Genomic DNA, 25,111 nt, shown 5'->3' on the forward strand with positions numbered 1-25,111 from the left:
TGGAGTTTGAAGATTCAGGCTCAAATTCTGGCACCACCACTCGTGAGTTTTATAGGTTGGGACCTGTTCCTCCAGCCCTCAGAGCTTTAGCTCCTGTAACTATGAAATGAGAAGGTAATACTCGACTCAGAGGTCGCTGTGACAGCTGACTCTGAGAAGAGACGTGCGGAACCGTGCGTGAGGACGTGAATTCCGCACAAGCACCACAGGACGTCGTCACAATGCAGCAGAGCAGTTGGCCACCCACAGTCCTCATCTGGCCCACAAACGTGTTTGGTTTATCCCCACAGTGGTGTCATTTGTTATTATTGAACTATTTGTCAACACTTGAAAATTAGAGGCTATCATGTGAAAAGCGCTATTGCCGGCACACTCATTCATACTCAGCCACAGTCACCCAGCCCCTGACATGGATGGGACTTGGGGCAAGAATGTGAGTGGAGGTCCCTGTCCCACATGGCTAAGTGTTTAAAAGTAACTGGGAAGCTCCCCAACTAGAGTATATTTTTCCTACTTTGGCAATGTGACCAGGAAGGCTAGATTTGAATCTATAATTCTAGGACTCCTTGGGGTTTTGCACCAGGAAGGGGTCGTGGGGGCAATGCCTGCTCCCCACCCTCCTTTGTCCACCCTTAGCTCCATCCCACATCACGATGAGCCTCAGGACACCCCAACCTGAATGTTCACGCTCTGATACCCTAACCTGAATGTTCACCCCAAAGCAGCTAACTTTTACCATTCTCTTACCTAAGACTCATCTGTCCCTCTGGGAACTGACATGTTTAGAGCTAGTCAGGGGAAATTCTAGGGTCCCACACAGCCAGGATATGGGCTAAAGTGGTAGGTATGTGTTCCAGGTGCCCATGGCCCCCTAGGAGGACCCCTTACTCCATGGGGCTTCACCCATAGGAGAGACAGAGAAGGGACCCCCACAGAGTGAGGCCCAGGCAGCAGCACCTCTTCACATCTCAGGGTGGTGCTGGCAGCAGCTGGAGGGAGCACACCACAGCTGCCCTGTGGAGGAGGCCCTTCTATTCCCCACAATCCCCACCACTCGCTGTTGCTTACCACCAATGGACTTTGGTCATTAATTGCCCACTTAGAATTGTGTTTGTGCTGCCTGATGAAGCTTCCCTCACGGCCTGGCTCTGGTGGGTGTTCAGTGGTCAAGAACAGCTAAGTTACTGCCACACGCTGTCCTGATGGCCTCACTGACTCAGGGACATCACCCATCACCCATCAGGGATAGTCGTTTGCATCTCCTGCTGTTTCGTCCCCAGAAGACTGGGTCAAGAGCCTTGCCCAGTTGTAGCATTCCTTTCCAAACCACTCTGAATTCCTTAGGGATGATGACCTGATCACCTAGAAATAAACAGCAGTTTGAAAAGCATTCTGAGTTAACTAGGAGAAATGAGGTGGTTGGTTTAGGAGTTATTTTCCTGAGTAAGTTTTCACAGTTGAACCTTTTCTTTTGAATAAACAAGGTTATTTTCTTGTGAAGATGGCTTGCCTGGGACTGTGTCCTGGAGGGTGGCCAAGTCTGTCCTCCTGGGAGCAAAACTCTCTCTCTATTTGACATCTTTATTGAGGAATTTCTCAAATATAACAGAAAATGACACCAGAGGGAATTGAAACCATGATGAGTTCTTGCTCAACCCCAAATGGCTGCTTTTAGCTGTGTAATTACTTGAAATAGCAGTAGTTCTGTTTGAAAAATATTATTCCAAACTCCATGAGATTGGACAGCAGAGCGATATTTAGGCTAATAGAATAAGTTTTTTTCATCTTAAATTAAAACCAGCAGTGGATAATTTTTTCCTGTCTCCACAAAGCAAAGCTCCTTTTTCTCTAAAGCCATTAGTTCACTTAGCCAGATGTTTTCTTCGACCCTGATCTTTACCTTGACTTACTGAAAAAATATGTTTCTCACTCACAGTTTGAAGTTTGGACTTGCCTCTCAGCACTTTTTTACTCCAATCCAGAGAAGTTATCCATAACCACATTCAGCCAAAGAATTTATTTATTAACCAGATCACTGCATTCCCATTGGCAATTATCGAGCACCTACGATATACATGTCTGGCCTCGTGCTAGTGGACAGCTCTGCTCCGGTGAACTCACAGGCCTGGAGTTGCCCTGGATGCTGTGCTGACATTTCCTCCTCTAGTCCTCACAGCATCCAGAGCGGGAAGCCATTAGTATCTTCTTTTCAAAAATGAGGAAACAGGGGGACTCAGAGAGGGAAAGTGACCTATCCGAGGTCATACAGCCAGTAAGTGGTGGAGCTGGGACCAGAGCCCGGGGCTGTGATTCTTGCCTGTTGAAGCCCCCACTGCCCTGCCCTGCCCTACAGTGCCCAGAACAGTGCCAGCGCTGGGAGGCTGGCTGGGATCAGGGAGGGCCTCCCTGTCTTAGGATGTTAGATAGCACCCCCTACCTGTGTGTAAGTTTGGGAGTCTCTGAGGGTGTTCAAATATCCCAGCATCTGCCAGGCTAGATAGTAGGGGCTGGTGAGCACCCTTGTTCAGAGAGTCCATGCTCAGGGTGCCTCCTCGAAGCCTATTCAGCCTTCCTGGGCAATGCAGGAACTCGTTGCCTGTGCCTCTCATCACCCTTGAGGTTCCGTGGGACATTGTTTTGCTCCATCTGAACATGTAGAGCTGTCCTCTCATGGTTCCCATTACTGTCACTAGACTGATGCATCTGCTCATTGGCTCCTGAGGCCCATTGGGCCAGGGCCCTCCCAGCCTCTTCTCCTCGCCACACAGCCTCACTCACCTGCACCCTCTGGCCCACCCTTCCTCAGACCCATAGAATCCTTCTGCTCATCTCTCCTGTCTCCAAGCTGCTCCCTTGTGACCCACACAAATGTAGCACGGACCTGGTGAGGTCAAGCTCATCATTCGAGCCCCAACCCAAACCTCCCCCTACTCTGAGGTCCCCTGACCTGCCCAAGCTGTACACCTCCCCTAGGGCCACTCTCTGACCCTAGTGCAATGTCAAACATTTCATAGGTGTTTAATTAATGCTTATTGAATGAATGAATAAACAGATTTGTAAAAATGCCTTGTCACCTAAAACCCTTGCTCTCAGCAAACCTCTGTGCTGGCCGAGGGCAGAGATGGAGGTGATTTAGGAGAGGAGGCGTCTCATTCTGCTTATGGATCTGTGGGTCAGGGATTCAGACAGGGCACAGTGGGATCAGCTAGTCTCTGCTCTACAGCATCAGGGCCTCAGCTGGGAAGCCCGGGCCAAGATGATGACCAAGAGCTGGAATCATCTGGAAGCTTCTGTGCTCCTTTCCGGTGATGGTACTGGCTGTCAGCCAGGATCCCATGGTGAGCCTCATCCAGTCTTCCTGCCGGGGCTGCTGTGAGCGTCCTCACAGCTTGGCGGCCAGGTCCCAAGAGAACAAGATCCAGTCTGCTGGGTGAGGGCAGTTACAGGGTCCACCTCGATGTAGGGGAGGAGGCCTGGGTGAGAAGCGGGGAGTGCCATCTGAAGATGGAGGGAAGGCCCTCCATGCAGGCAGAAGGGGCACAGGTGCAGAGGCCCTACAGTTGGGACGAGCTAAATGAGTTTGGGGACAGGTCAGTGCACCTGAAAGATTGGGAATGAGGCAGAGGGGCTGGAGGTGAGTCGGGGAGACAGGTGCACCCTGGCCACACAAGGCCCTGGAACTACAAGAAAAGAGTTTGGATCTTATTCTAAGTTACCTGGGAAGCCAAGGGACATTTTCACCAGGGGTCGTCATGTTCTGATTGACATCTTGGTAACAAACTCTTTCTGGCTGCTGGGTAGAGATGTGTTACAGGTTGTAAGAGGTGGAGTGGCTTGAGCTGGTAGACGCAGCAGCAGTAGGGTCAGAGATGCTGGTGGCTCAAATCAGGTGACAGTGGTAGGAGGGGATGAGTGAAGTCAATATATTTTAAAAACAGCCAATGGGAATGGGCGGTGGAAGAGATGTGAGGGGTAAGGGGGAGAGAGGATTACAGCTGAGCTGTGTGGCTCTGCTGCCAGGGCTGAGATGGGACAGGCTGAAGGGGACAGATTTGGGGGTAGGGGTGGAGGTGCAGGACTCTAGAGTCTGTTTGAATGATAAATAGCCATCCAAATGGGAATAGCATACTAGATCCGAAGTCTGTGGAGGAGTCAGACCTGGGGATAAAATGAGAATGGTCAGCTTCTAGACGGCCTTGGAGGCCAGAGATATTAACCTTCACACCTTTCTTTCATAAAGATTCTGTGAGCACCTGCCCTGTGCCATTCCCCTGGCTGGAAGCTCACACTTAGGAGGTGGATGACATTATTTCTGGCCCTCAAAGAGATAGGAAGTCATCATGCCTGGCTGTAAATCCTGGATCTGTCACTTATTGCTGTGACCTGGAGCAAGTAACTTGCTGTCTCTGGGCCTCTGTATCCTTCTCTGAAAGGTGGGGCTGCTGTGCCCGTTTGGCAGGGATGACGCACAGGCCTAAGGGGTGAGCTTGTCACACATTTACCAGGTGCCTGGTGCGTAGCAAGGGCTCAGCTGTGTGAATTGTCTGTTTATCACTTACTCCTGCTGTGCCAAGTCAGAACACAGTGCAGGGAAAGTGGATGTATCTTTGAGCCGGCAAATGTGCAGGGGTCAAAGCTGTGAAAGGGCCTTTGGCTGGGACCTGCCCCTCCCACTCCACAGGATGCTCCTGACAGATGAGCTACTGCCCACAGGCCAGTGATCCCTGTCCCCAGGCCAGCAAGCGTCCCCATCCTCCAGCACTGGTTCTCATACTCCTCGTCATCGTCCACTGACCATGGCGCCACATGACAACAGGGTTTCAAATCCCAGCTCTGCCAGGTGCTTGTTTTATAACCTAGGACATATCACTTCATTTGCCAGAGTCTCTGTGAAACATGGACCATCCCAGTCCGTTAGGATCAGTGGAGGACATGGGTGTGCAAGTGACCTGGAGACCGCCAAGTGGAAGGAGAAGGGGAGGGGAAGACCTGTACCTGGGTGGGGAGGACCCCTGCAGATGCCCCAGATGCTGCATGCCGGCAGGACAGCCATGGCTCTCCAGGCACTGGGCTGGGCTGGCCCTGGCAGGACAAGAGGGTCTGGGCCACTTCTGCCTGTTTGAAGGCTCCCCTCTCATCCCACAGGACAGCTGGAGACAATGCGTTGCTCCCTTGAACCCCTAGTGAAGGCTCGAGCTGCTTATGTTTATTTGTCTTTATACTTCAACAGCTTAAATGCATTTCTTGCTGGGAAAAAATATTCTGACCATTTTAATGTCAAACTAAACAATTTCAGACAGTCATATAGTTACTCCATAAACACCAACATTTTCTAAGGTAAACGCAAGCAGTTTCTTCCTGTTCTCTGCCTTCGTGCCCACCTCTACCCCCCTTTTCCCCATTCTTGGCCCACATTGTGGTAACCAAAACATGCTTGGTTGCAGGGATTTGCCATGAGAGCACGAGTCAGATTCAGCCGACCTCTCTCAGCTTTTGACAGCTGTTAATCTGATGGGAATTCTTTGGCCTGAGAAAAACCCACTGGACAGTTTTGTGCATCTTTATAAACAAGCTTTCTTCTCTCCCCCAAATCACTACAAAATAGGGAGATCCCATGTGGGGGACAGGGAGGCAGACTGATTCAGACCTGGTGTGTTTTGGGGGTGCAGAGGTCCATAGCTTCATGCCCATGCCAGCTTGGAATTGGTGAGGACAGTAGGGCGGTTCTTACAGAGGGGCAGGCTGGAGGCTGGGGTGAAGGAGGAATGGGCCAGAAGCCGGGCTCTGGACTATTGACTGGTTGAGAACCTCAGGAAACCCCTTGCTCTTTGGACCTCAATTTCTCCATCACATGCAAAATAAAAGGATGGGGTCCAACTGCTGGTTTCAGACTGGGCGGGGTTAGTGTGAAACAGCAGAGCCATGCTTTTCAAACAGAACTGTTGGCCTGGGTGGCAGGACTCACGTGGAGCCTGTCTCCAATCCAAAAGGTCCCTGCAGCCCCAGGAGCCATTTGGACCCCCTCGGCCAGCTGCCCCACCAGAGCCCTCTCCCTCCAGCATCTTGTGATGTGGTAGCATGGTGTTCATGTGATTTGGCTCCAGGGACAGTGGCTAAGCTCTTTCCTGTATCCTCCTGGTCCCACCAAGGCCCAGTCTCTCTCTCCTGGATTCTTAGAACATTAACTGCTGGCACCGGGAGATGACTGTCCTTTCCCTAACTGCCACCCTTCTCCACCTCTTCCTTGTACCTGCTGGTCTTTCTGCCCCTGTTGTCCTTCCCCAACCTCTTAGTTAGTTCTTTATTTGGCTGACCCTCCTGCCCCCCAGGACTGAGCTGCAGCACCAGCCCCCCCAAGGAAAGCTCTCTGAGCTACACACCTCCCTGGGCTTCCCCCCAGCTCAGCACTGAGCTCCCAGGACTGACACTGAGTGTCTCGGGGTGGCTTTCCCTGCCTTCCTTGAGAACTCCTAGAGTGCTGAGCTCCAGACAGACTTAGCTCTTCACCCCAAGGCCTGCAGACGCCAGGCCCAGGGCAGGCTCACTTGGCAATGGAGTGGCAGGGTGAGGGCTGAATCATCAAGGAGCAGGACTGAACGGTGGGGCATGGGCCTGCCACTAGGCACAGCGTCATGCCCTCAAGCCTAGGGAGGTCTGCTGGCAGTCTCGCAGCCTCATCCCAAGGCCTGCCCACATCTCCAGCTCCTTCTAGCCCAGTGGTCCTCAACCTTCCTAATGCTGCGACCCTATAATACAGTTCCTCATGTTGTGGTAACCCCAACCATAAAATTATTTTCATTGCTACTTCATAACTGTAATTTTGCTACTGTTATGAATCGTAATATAAATATCTGATATGCAGGGTGGTCTTAGGCGACCCCTGTGAAAGGGTCGTTGGACCCTCTGCCTAGATTCAGGGAGAACATGGCCTTGGAAATCAGGAGCATTGGGCCTTGACTCCTGCTCCCCTCCTAGCTGCTGGTTTGGGGCCAGCTCTCTGCTCTCACTTTTCTTACCTGGACAGAGGTGTGATACTCCTGGGAGGGACCTCTAGGAGCTCAGAGGTAGTCTGTGTGAAAGAACAGTGGTGCACAGTAGGTGCTAGGAGCACTCACCTCCTTCTCCCGCTCCTGCCTTCAACTGGCCATTCAGGTCAGGGTCTGCATATCCCCGTATGAGGCCATTCTTCCCATTGGAAGAGGTGTTTGTCAACAGGCAGACCTGTCCTCCCTTCTCTGTCCTTTCATCTCTGAAATCTGATGTCAGCCTGGTGCCAGCCCCATCTTTAGACGGCTCTTATGTTGGTGGCTTGGGGAAGAATTCCTGCTCTGTCCCAGGACAGAGAATGCCAAGTCCATAAACAGCAAAGAAAAACACCACTGCTGACACTTGCTTCATCTGTCCCTGTCTGCAATCCCCATGCCAAGGGCTGGGTCATAACTCTGAGAAATAAACAGAAAAGTGTCTTGTGAAGGCTCTTTGAAAATATCCTACCACCAAAATATACACTGCAAACTAGACCTGGAGCCTGTCCCTAAAAGGGGCGTTAGCGACAAAGGAGGAGGTCCCAGAGTCCCCAGCCCAGCACATCCTTTGCCAGAAGTCTTGCTGATCTTGGAGCAGCCTGGGTCCTGTGTGGCATTTGGGGTCACCCTGGACATTTACTAGGCCAGGCTGCATCCGGCAAACGCTGCAGTGACTTCCCCCCAGCACCAGCAGGACATGATCAAACTATTTATAGTGGCCATTAGCCCACTCTGTGCACCAGACCGTCCCAGCATCCCTCCCTGTCACCCACCTCACCCCAGCCACATGTGGCTGGAAATAGACTGCCAGCAGAGACACTCTGTGCCCGGCTGGCACTCTGTGTTGGTGGAAGTGGGTGGCCATGGCAGCAACCCAGCTGCTTGGTCCGAGGTCTTTAGTAGCCTCCTAGGTGCTGCCGTAATGGCAGGGTGAGGATCCCATGGGCTTGTCCTCCCCTTGGCTCATCTGCTGGCCATTGGAGTCATTTGGAACCAAACATTGATACAGACTCCAGTGATTACTGGAGCAGTCTGGCTTCCTCAGCCTGGCAACCAGCCCCCCATGACCTGGCCCCTGCTGGCCACTCCACCCCTTGACCTGGCCCCTGCCAGCCACTCCCTCCACCATGACCCAGCCCCTGCCGGCTACTCCCCCGCCCATGACCCGGCCCCTGCCAGCCACTCCAGCTTTCCTTCTCTCGCTTCCCACAGACTAAATACTAAACCTGTGCCCAGGTGCCCCACACCCTCAGGGCCTTTGCACGTCCCGTCCCCTGCCTGCCCCAGCACTCCAGTCCTTCCTCCTGCCCATCTTCTCTGGGCCCTGGGCAGTGACCCACTCCGTGCACTCTGCTATCCCTGCAGCTGGGCCAGCCAGGCTTAGACTGAGTTACAAATGTCTGTTTACTTATCCATCTTCCACATGTGGAATAATTATACAGAAACAGAGAAATCAAGAGAAAAGGCAGAAAACAATCCCCCACCATCTCACCACCCCCGTAGATCGACGATTTCCATGTCCAGGTGTCCATGTCCGATGTCATATGGGTTTAGGTTGAGCTTTACATGGTCATGATCTTCACATGGATGCTGGTGTGCTGCTGGGCCCGCACACCCTAGCAGAACTTTCTTCACTGTTGATACATATTCATGTCACCAAAATGTGGGAATGTCACCAAAACCCAGGACATGGAGTGCTGGCAGGTAGTCTGGTAGGTACAGTGAAAACACCCAGTCTCCCCTCTGTCAGGACGTGCCCCCTGAGTGCCCATTTCTGCCAGGTCTGGGGTTCTGAGATGTAACTTCTCATCCTTAGAGAGCTCCCAGGCCATGTGCAGAAATGCTCTCGAAGTGGCATCCTTTGTGTAATTCCCACCAGGTGTGTATGCAGAGGGACAGGGTAGATGGGCCACTCACTCTTTTGGAATGGTGGAGCTAGGGGGAGAGGAGGACATTTTAGGAGACAGGAACACCATGTGCAGAGCCCAGAGGCGGGACAGGCTTCCTCAGATAGGACTGTAGACTGGGGGCTGGGGACAGTGGGGTATGAAAAGGTGGAAAGAAAGTGGCCACAGGCTCAAGACTAGAGAGGTTGGGGTTGGCCACAGGGAGGTGTGCAGTCACCCTGGTGCTTCAGCCAAGTTCAAGTGGCCCCTTTTCCACAAAGCTTCCTGGTGCCCACAGTCAGTCCCCGTCTGCCCTCTCGCAACCCTCTGTCGGCCACCTCCTCAGAGGGCTAATTCTGATGGCACAAAGTGTTTCTGCGTCCTGAGTGTTGTCGAATGGCCCACCCCAGAGCCTGCCAGTGAGGGACGGCTGGGCCCAGTTAAGAAACTCATAGGCAGGAGGCCAAATGGCCTGGGCCAGGGTGTGGCTGCAGTCAGGTGTGCTGAGGGCCCTCACTCCCCGAGACCTCTCAGGAGGGGTCTGGTGTGCGAGTGGAGGGTTCGAGGGAGGAGGAGGAAGAGAACAAAAGGCCCGAACAGCCTGGCAAGTCGAAAGGCCTGGATTTCACGCTCACAGCGCTGGAAGGTGGGAGAAATCACCAAGTTTCACTGGGAAGAATTAATGCCTAAAGGTTCAGAATTCCAAATGGTACTGAGACTAGGGAATCTGTGCTGGGAATAAATTGATCAACTTGGTTGGAGTCAGGTGGAATGGGCTGGTCAGAGGACCTGTGTCAACTGGGGAGTCACGGGGAGCTCCAGGGCTCCTCCTTGGTTCAGGGGAGTTTTTATTATGCAAGGAGGGGACTCCCTTGCCGGGGCAGGTAATCGCCTCCAGCTGGTCTGTTTCACGTCTGCAGCTGTTCAGTGAGAATCCTACCAAAGCCTTTACCCTCTTCTCTTAGAGCTTCTTACTTTGGTTCCGTGATTTGTTTGTTTAGTTTTCCTCCTTTCTTCTCTCCAGTCCTCCATTCTTACCCCCATCAAAAGAGATTTTTAAAAACTCGAGTGCCTCCCACAGATGTCCAGCCAGGGTCATGCTCACAGCTGTGCTGTCAGAGGCCTGAGGGTGGAGATGAAAGCATCCAGCTTCTATCCCAGCTCTGTCTCTCAAGGGCTCGGGACCACAGGCAGGCTGCTCCCGCCCTGGGCCAAGGTTAAATGAAATCGGGAAAATGCCTGCCACAGGCAGGGGATCCCGCGGCCTCCTCCCCTGCCCATGCTTTAAAGCAGTGGTTCTCAACCTCCCTAATGCCTCTGCCCTTTAATACAGTTCCTGTGCATCGTGACCCACAAGTTGAGAACTGCTGCTTTAGAGGTTAGAGGGGGAGCTGGTCTTGCTTAGGTGGCCTAGATGGAAGTCAGCAAGTGACCTTCAGGCAGGAATCCCTCTGTGTCTCCAGGCCCCTCCCTTCTCCACCCTCTGCCTACACCTAGAATGGCTTCTCCTTAGTGGAAGACTTTGGCCTTCATGTAAGTGAAGGTCTCAGCAGCAAGAGGACACGCTGAGCTGCACCCACTTCCGGAGGCCACCCATGTGGGTCCTTTGTTCACAGAGCAAACAGTAATGAACTGCACTGAACACTGGGTCTGCTGTTGATGACCAAGTTTAGGGGGTGATGGAGCAGAGAGGCCTAGAGGTTTGGGGTGGCATTGGCAAGTGTATACTGGTGAAGCTATGGGACAGGGTGAAATCTTCCAGGAACAGAATATAGATGGGGAAAAGGCCGAGCCCAAGGGGGACCCAAGCCTCGACCGGCCTGGTCCCCACACCTGCAGAGAGCAGGTAGCTAGTGTGGCCCAAGGCTGCTGTGAAGGAGGAGGTATCTACAGCCTGGGAGAAAGTATGTGTCAGTCACATCTGGTGTGGGTCTAGTGTCTGGGACATAAAAAGAACTCTGACAACTCAAGACAACACAATTTAAAAATGGGCCAAGGATTTGAATAAACATTTCTCCAAAAAAGATACACAAATGGCCAATAAGCACATGGAGAGATGCTGGACATCATTGGCAGTTTGGGAAATGGAAATTGAAACCATCATGAGATCCCACTTCACACTCACTAGGACGGCTATTAGAAAAAAAGAACAGAGAATCACAAGCATAGAGGAGGATACGGAGATATTCGAAACCTTGTACTTGGCAGGTAGGAATGCAAAGTAGAAGGCAGTTGGCATTTCCTCACAAAGTTAAACCTAGAGTCACCACGTGGCCCAATCATGACACTCACAGGTATGTACCCAAGAGAAGGGAAAGCAGAGGTCCATGCAAAAGCTTATGCGTGAATGCGCACGGCGTCATTCGTAACAGACAAAAAGCAGACACAGCCCAGCTGCCTAACGGCTGGCGAATGGATAAACAAAGTGTGTCTGTTCATACAGTGGAATATTATTCAGCCACAAAAAGGAGAGAAGTACTAACGTGTGTGTACACAGATGAAGCTGGAAACACTTGCTAACTGAAAGAAGGCAGTCGCAAAATGGCAAGTGTTATATGATTCTGTTTTCATGACATAACCAGAATAGGCAAACCCAGGGAGACATAAAGTAGACCGCGGTTGCCAGGGGCCGGCAGGGAGGGAAGGAGGAGTTAGTATTCAGAGTGGCGGAAATATTCTGGAATTTAGATAGTGGGATGGTCGCACCACCCAGTGAACATACTAAACACCACTGAGGCATGAACGCTTTTAGGTGAATTTTACGTGATGTGAATTCTGTCTCAATTAAAAAGTAAGGAGAAATAAAAGACGTGGCATGTGCAGAGCATCAGAAGGCTTGTCCCTCTCCCTCGGAGCAGATCACGTACACAGCTCTGCGCCGGCTCTGCGCCAGCTTTGAGCACCTTTTAGCTGGGGTCCCCCAGAGCAGGACGGCCAGGTGGTGAGTGGGCCAGAAGCGTGGTCGGGTGGGAGCAGAGTGAGGAGCTGCAGCTGCTGCCCGCGGAGGCCGTGGGCCTTCCCTTCCAGTGTGGTTTGTTGCTGCTGTTCAGTTTGGAAGGGACTTGGTGTCCCCAGATCTTGTTCACACTGGTGATTCCCTATGGTGCTGCGTGTCGGCAGTTGCTGGGTGTCCCTGTGGTCTGCGTGTCGCGTGTGCCGGACGCTGTGCCCAGTGCTTTGCCTCTATCATTTCTCTTAATTCCCCCAAACACCTCAAGTGCTGTTAGCTGTTTTACAGAACAGGAAACCAAGGTCCAAAATGGTTAAGTGACCTGCCCAAGAGCAGGTTACTCATTGAATCCTGTACCCCATCTGATGGGATGTGTGAGGCAAGAGCCAGGTCCCACAGGTAGTGTCACAGGGCAGCATGATTCAGACCATCCTAAGGAGGAGTGCTCAGCAATCTACCCTTGACACCAGACTGCCCTTCCTCAGCGATGTGCTGCTGTGGGGGAGACAGGGTTCAGGTGGGGACGCATGGTGAGCAGGTCCTGATGGCCAGTAGGCTCCAGCAGGGCTCAGCCTCTCCTGAACTGGCCCACTGGACCTTCGTGCAAGCAGGGGCCTGCTGCTCAGCCAAGCGGACCTCAACATTCACGTGCCTTGGACACAGGCCCTTCCCAGGGGGCTGCAGCCATTGACCGGGTGTCTTCTGCGCACAGCTGGCCTGCTGGAGAGTCAGGAGCCCCAGGCAAGGCTCCAGCTGATGCCCAGGCCAGGAAGCAGACAGGGCCCAGGAGACCCCAGTCTGCTTCCCGCCTGCCTGTGCCAGCAGCTCTTGACAGCTCGGGAGCGTCTGGATCTGGCAGAACCCAGGCCCCAAAGCTGTAGGACCCATGTGTGTTTTACCCAAAATCTAATCCATCTGGTTCTCATTTATTTACACTTAACTCATCAAATGCAATTTTGCAAGAGCCGCTCGATAGCCAAGAGGTTTTTCTGCCTAAGCCGCCCTTCTGGAAGGAGCCAGGGGAGGGCTGGGGCCACGGCCCTCAGGGACCAGGTGGGAGCACTCAGTGTTGCTGGAGGTTGAACTGGTTCCTAAGATGGGCCAGGGGCCTCTGCCTCTATCCACAGACCCTCACTGGGAGCTGGGGTGACAGAGCCAGTGCAGGGCCGGACGCACAGTAGGCTCTTGACAGCCATGGAAACATGGGTGGTGTCCCGGCAGAGTCTCTGTTTCAAATTGTGAAACGTTCATGGGAAACAAAGCGGTCGAAGCTGGATCCAGAAGTAATTTTTGTTCTTACAAATAACTGCAAACCTGGATTCTTGGTTCAAAGTAGGACAGACAACCAGCTACTAATGAAAACAAACATCAGCACCTTGGGCCAAAAAGCAGACCTCACAGGCAACCCGCAGTCCTGCCTGCACAGGCCTTTCGGAAGCTGAGCGACCTACGGCCTGGGCATCAGCTCCAGAAACCCTTCTTGCTGGAAAACAACCTTGTGAGTCAGAGTGTATGAGCCCCATCCCAGTCATGACCCCTTAGCAGCTACAGGGAGCTGGGGAGACATGGCCTGTGCCCATGAGGAGGGACACCCTGAGTGGAGGTGGACAGGAGTCACAGCTGAGGGCTACTGCCCCAACCCAGAAGTCAGAGCTGTGCTCAGGCAGCACACCACTGGGGTCCCAGAGATCCCACTGGGACTTGAACCTTCATGCCAAGATGCTATGTCCTGCTCCAACTAGAGTTGTCACAGTGGCTGCTGCCATAGAGAAGGGATTGGGAGGGAGGGAGGAGGCCTAGAGACCCAGGCACCTCCCCCAGGGTTATGCCATGGTGTGGGGACAGGTGGTGAGTAGAGGCCCCCACCTTGGTCAGAGGGCGGCACTTCAAGGACAGGAGGGCTCTCAGACCTAGGTGTCTGGGCAGGGCGAGGGCCAGCCCTGAGCCCCAGCAAGGCCCCTTTCACCCTCCGGGTACTCAGCCTTCCTCGTCTCCCTCCCTTCTTCCCACCATCTGCCCTCCCTAGCTCTGCTGGCTGAACACTTGCTCTCATTAGAGAACTCTGCCCAGCGGGAGCAGCCTTCAGGGAGTCCACAGATCTGTGATGCCACACCTCCCGGGAATCATCTGTTTCTTTGGGTGTCACCCAACCCCGTCAGCTGAAGGCCTCCTGAGGCAGGGGCCAGCCAAGGTTCTGCCTCCTGTCTCTTCCCAGCACCCTGTCTGCCCCACCCCCGGTCCAGACGAGTTAGTGGCTCCAGCATTCACACAATCACAGATGCATTTGTGCATTAAAGGAGGGAGCACGTTCACCCCGAGGGTGACCATGCTGGTCCAGGCAGCAGTGACAGCCCTCACAGAGCGGGGCCTCAAGGGTCCACTCTCCACTCTGCTTCCTTCCAGGCTCTTGCCAGTGGAGAGGACCCCCTAGACTCTGAGACCTAGAGTCTGCCCCAGAACCCGTGAGACCTCTTTTCTAGACGCCTGTGCTATACAGCAAGCTCCCTGCTTCTGGGGACATTGAACTGTGATCATAAATAAAGATGAAGGGCCATGAGCTGTCAGCAGGGTTCAGAAACTCCCCCCACCCCTCCCGGGGTCCGCTTAGTGATCTTGGATTGGAAACAGGCCCCTTCAGGGCTCACAGGCTCAGCCTGTGTATCAGGCGGCATAGATGTCTTCTGTAAGGGCTATCCCCTCTGCCAGCTGGACTAGTGTGGGGGCTTGTCGGGAAGCTGAGTTTTGGGGAGCCCTGTGGGGTCTCCCTATGACAGGGTGCAGGCCACAGGGCAGCCAGAGCCTGACTCAACACTCCCTTCTATACTCAGGCCCAACTGCCCTGCTCACCTTAGCCCAACCAGGACCCCGCCAGCCACCCCTCCCTAGTCCATTCCAGAACACCTGTCTCGGTAGAGCGAGCACAGGCCCTTACCCAGCTGGGCTCTGCCCTGCGTTTGTTCTCAGAACACCTCCTGCTCCTCCAGCCTCAGGTTGTTAAGTCTCCCTGGCTCTCCTCAGCCCCACACCCACACCACCTCTTCCAGGAAACCTCCCATCTTGTGCCTTGCCCCAGTACACAGCAGCTTGATGGGGGCAGGGACTTAACCAGCACGCTCCTTGGTGTTGCTGGCAGCTTACGTGTTAGGTGCTTTGTGTCTATGGAGTAAAGAACAAAGATATTTCTGGTGGATTTAGAAGAGCCAGAAGAACTTGAGTCTAGATGGTGGGAGTGGGGCAGGCTATTCAGAAGGAGGCGTGCACGCACACTGGAGAGTGGCCAGAGAGGGGGGCAGGCTGCGGAGTGCCTTGGGTGAGCCCGTGCTGTGCCTGAGGCCCCTGACGGTGCTGTGCCCTACTGGCCTGGCCTCTGTGGGGTAGGAGCTCCCCAGCACTGTGTATGCCATCTAGTTTGACCCTGAGCACCCTCTCACAGCCCAGCCCTCTGCTAGAAGTAGGTATATAAAGGAGTCTCAGGGCTGTCCTCACTCCAGGGCAGGGACAGGAAACCCAGCCATCTGGTCCAGGGACAGCAGGGTCTGGAAGCCAGAGTGGACTGAATTCCGCTGGGCATGGGGAAGATTACACAGAGGAGCTTGGCGCCAGGGGTGGGGAGGTTGGAGGGGTGTTATAAGGAGGAATGCCTGGGGAACTCCACCCTACCACCAAGATTGGGCCTACGGTGTGCTCATTCAGAGGAACCGAGTCACATGAGGGTAAAGTGAGAATTGGGACTTCCTGGGATTCAAGCCCCCTCTGCCTTTTTTATAGCTTTGGGCACATCTCTTCCTCTCTCTGGGCCTTAGTTTTCTCATCTGAGACCCAGGTATGACAATAACGTGCCGGGTGTGGAGCCACTTGAGCACCTGTGCCCCACCCAGGCCTAGGCGCGCATTGCCATGTGCGGGCCCAGGGCTGGCCATGTGGCACATGTCCGTGCACAGAGCAGCCAGTTCCATGGGTCAGAGAAGAAAGAGGTCTGCGTGTGCCACGGGCACTCCAAGAGGGTTCCCTCAAGCTCTGGGAGCACTTCCTGTAGACAATGTCTGGGCACAACCAGTTAGCTACAGGGCAGAATGGGGCGGAACTCAGGGCGTCTCACTCCCTTCTTGCCATGAGGGCACGTCTCCCAACGGAGTATGCCAAGTACTGGGGACCATGGGCAGACTGTGCTAGGCTTGCCCCACTTCTTAGAGAGGGCCCAGGGGCTATTTTCCATAGCATCCTGCCAAACCTGGGCAGGGCCTCCAAGTGAATCCATTCTGTCCTGGGCCCGTGGGCAGCCACCTCACTGTCCCAACTGCCCCAGGCGGACACTCCTCACACCTTACCATGGGTCCTGTTTGGAGGGCTGGAGACACAGTACAAAGGGCTATGAGTGGAGCCTCAAGTCCCTATTCTGGCCCTTAGAGATGTCAGTAGCAGCCTCAGGCTGCTCAGAGGGGTTTGTTCAGCAGTGTGGTTTCTGCCCGCTCTGCTTGGGGGAGTTGAGGGGGCAGGGAAGGGGGAGGCCTGAGTTGGGGCTACAGTGGAAAATGGTGCAGAGGGGCAGCCCCCTCTTCCAGCCTGCTTAATCTTGGGCTTTGTCATTGGGGAGTGGGGAAAAGAAGTGTTTACATGGCCTGGCATTTGTTTCCAATTATTCATCAGCGTTGGTGAGTCATTGTCCCCACTAGTGTAAATAGCCCTGTCCCAAGGCCCAGCCACGCTGCCAGGCCATCAAGGGTTTGTAGATGCCTTATGTCAACTGCCTGCTGGTTCCTAGCTTTCAGAGAAGTGAGCAGCTGGGCCAGGCCAGATAGCTGCAGACGGGTGGCACCAGGGTGCTTATTTGTGGCAGGGTCGAGGTAGCATTTCTGTGCCATGAATTCAGCATTTGAGGGTCTATATGTATTTTGTTTGCTTTACAGCCAAACCTTTACTAAGGTTGCGAAGCTAGGGTGCGGAGCAAAGAGGCTGAGAACCACAGGAAGAAGGGCAGTAGACAGAGTCTGGGGACAGCTGCCTGTGGCATACACTTGACGATCAGATCGAGTGGGTGTAGGTAGAGCGGGCGCAGTGGCTCACACCTGTAATCCCAATACTCCGAGAGGCCGAGGCAGGTGGATTGCTTGAGCTCAGGAGTTCAAGACCAGCGCGCAAGAGCGAGACCCCATGTCTACTAAAAACAGAAAAATTAACCTGGTGTAGTGGCAGTTACATGTAGTCCCAGCTACTTGGGAGGAGGATTGGATTGCTTAAGCCCAAGAGTTTGAGGTTGTTGTGAGCTATGATGTTACTGTCACTCTACCTAGGGTGACAGAATGAGACTCTGTCTAAAAAGAAAAAAGTGGGCATAGGTGCCTCTGCAGGATCTGCTGGGGCCAAAGGTGGGACTGACTCCAGGAATGTAGGGTCATTCTTGGTGCGGCTATGAGGCAGGTTGTGTGGGGGGCTCACCTGTACTATGCTCAAGTTAACACCGAAGTCTGGTCCTGTTGGGAGTGGCCGGTTCTTTACAACATTAGGACACACAGGCACAGCCAGCTCAGCATGGGCCCCACAGCACCCGCTGTGTGACTTTGCTCCAGTTCCTTCAGCTCTCTGCCTCTGTCCCCCCCAATAAAGTAGAGTTGGTAGCCCGATGGACCACACAGGCTGCTTGGAGGATGCAGGGAGCCTGGCACCTAATAAACACCCGTGTGCTGTCGATCTGTGTTTTCAGGAGGATGCTAAGACACGGTGCTGTTTGTGGTCCAGTATAGCCTGGGGATGAATCCTCAGAAGCAGATACTAGCCACACCTCAGGGGTCCCCCCAGCAAAGGTGACATTGGCCCCGGGTATTTAGGGAGCTATAACCAAGACTTTGCAGAGTGGAGAAGGGTACTCAGAATAACCTGTCTGTACCTCCAGGCTTCCCCTCAGCAGACTGGGGAGAGGTTGATGATGTGGCTCCTCTCAGCAAGAGCCACCTTTACCGTTTTAGCTGTAACTGCTGGTGGCTTTTGGAGTTCAGAGCTCTGCCTCCCTTCTCCGCCTGCTGCACAGCTGACATTTGAGGTTGCAAGAGAATAAAGACCTCAGAGTTGGCCTCAAAGGCAGCCACGCAGTCCCCTGGGTGGTAAAGTGGTCTGCTGTCTGCGAGCCTAAATAGGACCCAGCTGAGATGGTTCCCTAGCTGAGTCTTCTCCTGGTTCAGTGCAGGTCACTCTACCTGACTTTACCTTTCAGCATCTTTCTGGTCCAAAGAGTAAATGATGTCTGTAGTAAAAACAACTGTATAAAAAAAGTTCAGTGCCAAAGAGTGTGTGTGCATGTGCGTGTGTGTGTGCGTGTGTGTTCGGGGCCGGGGATTGGCCAGGAACAGCCAGTAGCTCATATTGCCTTTGTGGTTTTATGGATTTGCCTATTAAAACAATATGGTCATGGAGCGTTGAGGTTCAAGAAGCCCTTCTTCTGTGAAACAAACTGGCAGAGTAGGGTTGTGACTCTGAAGTGAAATAGGCTGTCTGCTCAAGACTCTTCAGCCAGTAGCACCTTTTGTTCCAGCAGCCTCTGGTAAAAAATCAGTGTCAACCCAGAGATCTGTCTCTGCTGCAGAGTGGGAAAGACCTCCAGGCAGCCTTCCATGCCGCACTTGGCAGCCAGAGGGCAGGATCTTTTAAAAAACCTCCCATCCCCAGGCTTGTGGATCAGTTTGGAGGGCACAGAGCCTTGGGTGTAGCCTTATCCTGCAGCCTCTGGCACCCAGGTCTTATGCTGCTGTCTGAGGTCCCTGAAGGAGGAGGTGGTGGGGCTGGCTGGCGAGGCTGCCGGGAAGGGAGGAGGAGCCAGTGCAGTGCGGTGAGGTGTGTGGGCTGCTCTGTCTTCCTCGAAAGGGAAAGTCTGGGGCCATCAGTGAGAGCCCAGGTTTGAGAGTCAGACTACTAGGTTTAACTCCTGCCTCTGTCACATACTATATGTGGGGCCTCCAGCAAGCAACTTTACCTCTCTACCTCAGTTTCCTCATCTATTAAATGGGCTGATACCTGGATCTGACTTACAGGTTTGCTGAGGGATCCAAGGAGTTAATGCAGGTGAGATGCTTAGAGCAGTGCTAGGCACTCTGGAAACAGCATCAGCTGGCATTACAGCCGTGGTGACTGGCCACTTCTGGCAGTCCCTCTGGGGAGTAGCACTGTGTACAGCACTGTGGAACACTAGTTTAGGGTACCCCTGCAGACCTGCACACCATGTCCCTCTGGGAGCCCCTTCAGTGCATTCTGGGGAACTCATTGCCTCCATCCCTCCTCACTTCTAACTTCTCCTCTCCTCACCTCCTCCTCTCACAGATGTGGACGAGTGTCAGGACAACAATGGTGGCTGCCAGCAGATCTGTGTCAATGCCATGGGCAGCTACGAGTGTCAGTGCCACAGTGGCTTTTTCCTTAGTGACAACCAGCACACCTGCATCCACCGCTCCAATGGTGAGTATGGGCTGAGCTGACTCAGCTACCCCCCTCAAAGAAATGGGCACCCCCACAAGTCCCTGTCTGTGTCTTGACGCCTCAGGGTCAGGGCAGGACCCTGGCGGTGGCCTGAATACCTGTGTTGTGCTCCTGGTGCTGGATCTGCACGGAAGTCCCTCCAGCCCCTCCCTCTGCCTGCTGCACGGAGTCGGTGTTCTCATGTTTGTGTGGGGGCAGGTGGGGCCACAAGTGGCAGGTGTGACCAGAAAAGCTGTTTTTCTTTCTGGGTTGTGGGCTGACTGGCCAGAAAGAGTGAGTTCCCATTCCCGATGGTCCCCTTCTCCAGGCGGTCTCAGAATCTTCCCAGGCTGCATGCCAGTGTCCCCATCTCTGTGACTTTGGCAGCACCAACAGCTGTTTTGTGTTAACTGGGTCCCTAGCCAGCAGAGGGTCCTTGTGGTCAGGAGTCTGCTATCCTCTGGAGGCCAGGTAGGATGGCACACCAGCCTCAGTAGGTACAGAAAGCCCCAGAAGACACTCCACCCGCTAGAGTACAGGCCAGACAGGGGACAGACCCAGGCTGGGATGGAGACTGGCCTCCGCCATGCCCAGCAGTGAACGTACTTGGTGTCAGGGTGTTTATGGTCAAATACTGGAGTTTGGGCCCAGGACATCAGGGCTATGAAGTGAGGAAAGAGCTGGCCGGAAGCCAGAACACATGTGCTTAGAGGAGAGGGGCTTCCAAGCAAAGCAAACAGCATTTGCAAAGGCAGAAGGACATCTCTTACTTGAGATAATGTCCAGGTATGGACTCCCGGGGCAGGGTTGTGTGCTGCCACAGAGCAGCCGTGTGGGCAGAAGCCAGAGCCCAGGCTCCCCAGCTCAGAGTTCTGAGAGGTCCATGGAGGAATGAAAGGAAGGAGGCCAGGTTGGCCCCCTGCCCTGCCCAAAGCCTCTCCTGCCACTGGCCCTTGACAGGAGGAGGTGCTGGAGTTTCAAGGGCGTGGAGAGGCCTCCTGTAAGCATGTGGCACCATCAGAGGCCTGTGGAGGGGCTCACCTGGGAGGTGGAGAGAACAGAAAAGGCCCGATGGGCTCCTGTTCAGCTGGATCTGGGAGTGAATCCAGCTCCTCTCGCTGGCTGGGAGCCCTTCCTAGGGCAGCTCCACTAGCTGCTCTGATCCCAGCATCCTCATCCAAGAAGTGGGGAAGGTGTTATTGGCCTGGCAAGGTGTTCAGAGGATAGGCAAGACCCTGGGTGTGAAGTGCCTGGAGTCCAGTGAGGCTGGCAGGGCCTGTGTGCTGACACAGTGGGGACCCCAACATGATTTTTATTATTACTTTCCTGAGAAAGTAACAGCAAAAACATTTTTAAAGTACAAAACTCAGCGTGATGATGTGGAAATACGTTCATGGGCTCCTTAGAGACTTAGCATTTGTTTGGGGGTTTCCCCAAAGATGAGGTGGGCCTGTTAATCCCCAGCACTGCCGGGTTCCCAAGGCCGTGAAGACACAGCTGAGGCTCCGGGACACTCACGCCAGACTGTCCAGACTCCACCCAGTTGCTCTAGGGCAGTCCGGAGCTCATTGAGCTCCTCTGAGACCTCCCAGCTGTGGCCAATGGGAAGAGCTGCCCAAGGTGGAGGCTCATCATGTAAATGAGACTCTCAGCCCATCAGGGCTGTGGAAGAAGCAGATTTGTGGGGGAGGGGAGGAGGGGGAGTCCTGGCCGGAGGTGGAACTTCAAGGGGTGACTGCTCTCGCAGGCTGGAGAGTCCCAAGGCCAGGATGGCCTGAGCCTCTGTCTTGCCAGGTTGTATGTGTTCTGGTCCTCTGAAGATTGGCTTCCCTGCAAGCAGGGTTCCAAGGGAAGTCGTGAGGCTGCTGGTTAAGAGGAGCGTGTGCAGGATGAGTGGCCAGAGCCATGTGCAATGGCAGCCATGGCCTGTTTGTCCCAAGGTCCTGGTTTGGCCTGTACACATTTGCTGTACTAAGGAGGGTATGACCTTGGCTTCTACCAGAGGAATAGGGCAGGGTCAGTAGTGATGTGGGGTGCAATGACAGGAGCTTCTACAGGACCTGGAGCTGCTCTGGGCTGAGCACTGCCCAGGGACCAACTCCCTCCATCCCACCAGGCCCGATCAAGGACAGACTGCTAGTGGGGGAGGCCAGAGCCTAGCGTGTGGCAGAGCTGGGCACACTCGCTGCAGGGCTCATGTCTCAGATAGCAGTGGAGCTTGTAAAGAAAGAAAGAGGGTGGAGTAGAAGACAGAGCTGGAGGCCGCTCTGAGGAAACCGCATCTGAGCTAAAATGGAATGATGAGAAAGAGCCGTGGGGGGGCTAGGGGGAGGCGGGGAATGTGCCAGGCAAGGCATGTGCAAAGGCCCTGAGGTGGGAACGGGCCAGGCACCTGTGCAAAGCGGGACAGAGGAGCACAGTGAATGACCGAGAGAGGAGTGCAGGGCTACACGGGGCTGGGCTGCGGCAGGAGTTTAGATTTCAAGCAGAGGACAACCGTGGAAACCTGGTTGAATAGAAGTGGGAAGATGGTGCCAGAGGGGAGTGTAAGAGTATGTCAGGGGCTGGGAGCAAATGAATTGTGGCACACCTGGATTTGTATGGGACCTTAGGCACACATGGTCCACTCCACGTACAGGCTCCCCTGTGTGGCCAGGTCCTAATTTTTTTTTTTTAAGTAACCTGGAAATTCAGATTTAACCAGAGTATACACATTTAGAGGCCTTAGCTTTAGCACATTAGTTAAAAATTTCCCTTTTCTCTTTAGTGTTTTTGTATAGAGTCTCCTGATATTTAAATCTGGGCAATGAAACCTATCTAAAAAGCAACAGGTAACTCCTGAGTACCTCCTGGAGCACAGGCAGCAACAGCCCAGGGCTTCCAGGCTATGCCTCGGGGAGAAGAGGGCAGAGCTGGTGACAGGAGGTTCTGCCTCTGTGGGCCTCAGTCTGTTGTGACAACTGCCCACCATTAGTGTCAACTCTAATAATTGTTGGAGCTCAAAATCATAGCATGTTGGGGATGCTGAGACTGAGCTTGTTTTGCATGTGACTTCCGATTCCCAGAGCTCCTGGGAGAGCCGATGGATCCAGGGCCTCATGTAACCTGACTCCCACTAAGGCCTGTCCAACTCTTTGAGCCTGCCCTTGAACAGGAGCAAAGCACACGGACTGGTTTTGATTAGATGGAACCGGATGCATGAGCTGGGTCTGCCAGAGTCAGCCCAGGTTCCTGGCCACGGGGCTCAGCCTTCTGAGTGGCCCCACTTCCCAGGCGCCAGCCCTGGGTTTGGGGGTATTAAGTTCTCTGCCCCAGCTCTCCACATGGCCTTGTGGCCTCTGCACAGTGGGCTGTGTGTGAGAGTCCCTCTGGCAAGTGAGAAGCCTGTCAGGGAAGTGCTTTGAAGTGGTCAAGTGGCCCCCTGTCCTGAGATGGTGACTGATTTTTTCAGGGCTTTAGAACTCAGATCTGATTTGGGGACAGGCACAGGCTGCTCCTTTGTCCATGCACTGGGTGGAAGGTACCTAGAGCCATCGAGATCAGCTGGTCTCCCTTCTCTGTGTTCCCTGTGCTGGTTCTGGCATGGTGACAGCCTGTACTCACCTCCCGCTCAGCCCCGGCCCAGCCCAGGGACACGTCCAGGCCGAGGCCCAGCCTCCGCTGCCCTGTCAGCCATGCGCTCGGGCTGCGCAGGAGGCAGCATCTCCGTGCTCTCTCTCCTGCCACACTGCTCTTTTCTTCTTCAACTTATGTTTATGCTCCGTGAAGGTATTGCCTCTTGGAGGAACTTTCTCCTTTTCTTCCAACAAAGAATCCCTTCTGTCAGACTGACCAGAGCCAGTTTGGGAGTAGAAAGGACTCTAAAAGGCCTGCCATGTGATCGCAGGTCACTGTTGCATTTATTCCCTCATTCATTCGTGTGCCAGGTGTTCAGCTAGTCCCTAGGCTCCCAGGCTTGGTCCCCTGTCAAGCTTTCAATCCAAAATGAGGATCAAATGGTAAACAAGCATCCTAAGAGTTACGGTACACCAATGAGCTGAGAAAATGCTCTTGGCAACCAGGGTGCGATGGCTCATGCCTGTAGTCCCAGTGATTTGAGAGGGTGAGGCAGGAGGGTCACTCAAGCCTAGGAGTTTGAGGCCAGCCTGGACAACATAGTGAGACCCCATCTCTAAAAAAGTCAAAAAAATGACCCAGTCATGGTGGCATGCACCTGTAGTCCCAGCTACTCAGGAGGCTGAGGCAGGAGGATCACTTGAGCCCCAGCGTTCGAGGCTGCAGTGAGCTGTGATCATACCTCTGTGTTCCAGCCAGGGTTACAAGGAGACCCTTTTTCTCAGGGGCTTCTATAGCTTTGATTTCGTCACGACCAGCAGAGATGTTCACAATCGTGTCTCCTCTAACCAGCACTGATCGGGACCACACTAACTGGTGGCAGCCTGTGGGTCTGAGATGCCTATGCCCCACTGCACAGGGGACCGTCCTGCAGGGCCCTGCTCTGAAGCCTTACCAGAGACCCTCTGCCGTCCTGCCTCAGCCATGGTGACAGACACACAAACGAGAGGCAATGTCGCATTGTTCCAAAAGTGTCTGATCCCATTTTAAGAAGATCCCATTTGCCTCTGTTGGACCCAAGGAGGATGCAAGGAGTAGGACAGGCGGCACTGGCAGCTGCCAGGATCTGGACTCACATGGGGGCAGCATAGGTAGAGAGCAGGATGGCTGAGAGGAAGGTGACAGGCAGGGCAGGCACCCGCCCCCAGCTGAGCCCTCTGTCTGACTCAGATTTACACTTCAGAGAGGCCCGTTACTCAAGTCACATTGGTATGGAGTATTTTAGTGGCAGGTGTCTCTAGACAAGGTGAGGCCTTGTTCTGTTTATGGCAAGGACCTCTGAGGTCTGGTGACCTGGGGCTCCTGGAGGCTCTACATTCATGTCTATTTCAAGTGTCCACGAAGGGTATGCAAAGCTCTTCTCCCTCTCCTGATGGCTGGCCCAGGATGGCTGAGAGGAAAGTGGCAGAGCCCTGAGGCCTGAGTCTGTTGCAGGCACTCAACTGCTGGGAATGAGGAAAAGCTCAGGAATTGGGGCTTCACCAGGAGTCAGGAGCTTGGGAGCACCTGGAGCGTCAGCTCTCCCTGTAGGTATACTAGGGCGGTAGAAACGGCAGGACCCTTCTTGTCCTCTGTACTGCACAGGGCTGACTGCTCCCCCAGACCCCTTCATCCCACCTCCGTGGGTAGGACTTTGTTCCAGGGCAGATCCTTTCTGAGCCCACAGGCTGCAGGAGAGGCAGACCCAAAGCAGGTTCCAACCAGTCAGCACGTGGAGGGCGCAGCAGACGCGTCCCCAGGGACACAGGAGCTGGAGAGGGAGCTCATTCCGTCAGTCAGCACAGAAGATCCCAGGTTGTTTCTGCTGCTGTAACAAAATAGCTGAGATTGGGTAATGTGTCAAGAATAGAAATGTACCTCTCCCTGTTCTGGAGGCTGGAAGTGTAAGATCAAGGGGCCAGGAGAGCCAGTGTCTAGTGAGGGCTGTTCTCTGCTCATTGTGTGGTACCTCTTGCTGTGTCCTCACAGAGCAAAGGGCAGAAGAGCAAAAGGGCAGACAGGCCTGCCTTGTCTCTCCGGTCATTTTATAAGCCATGAATCCATCCGTGAGAGCAGAGCCTTCTAATACTGTGGCACTGGGGATACACCTTCAACATGAATTTTGGAGGGGGCAGACACATTCAAATCACAGCACATGCTTCCTGCCTGCTGGGCTTTAAAACCAAGTGTTTCAGCCCAGCACAGTGGCTCAC

At 53.9% G+C, this 25,111-nt stretch overlaps 1 protein-coding gene across 2 annotated transcripts in view; it reads left to right on the forward strand.

Moving 5' to 3' along the window:
* The window catches only part of SCUBE1 (signal peptide, CUB domain and EGF like domain containing 1), a 114,555-nt gene that overhangs the window by 23,185 nt on the left and 66,259 nt on the right, over positions 1–25,111 (forward strand). For both annotated transcript variants that reach the window (XM_023509363.1, XM_003783128.3), the window contains exon 4: positions 19,170–19,304. In XM_023509363.1, coding sequence (XP_023365131.1) covers positions 19,170–19,304 — 135 coding nt within the window. The remainder of the gene's footprint in view (positions 1–19,169; positions 19,305–25,111) is intronic.

This window comes from Otolemur garnettii, unplaced genomic scaffold (assembly GCF_000181295.1).
Source record: "Otolemur garnettii isolate 467f Iridium unplaced genomic scaffold, OtoGar3 scaffold00007, whole genome shotgun sequence".
NCBI lineage: Eukaryota > Metazoa > Chordata > Mammalia > Primates > Galagidae > Otolemur > Otolemur garnettii.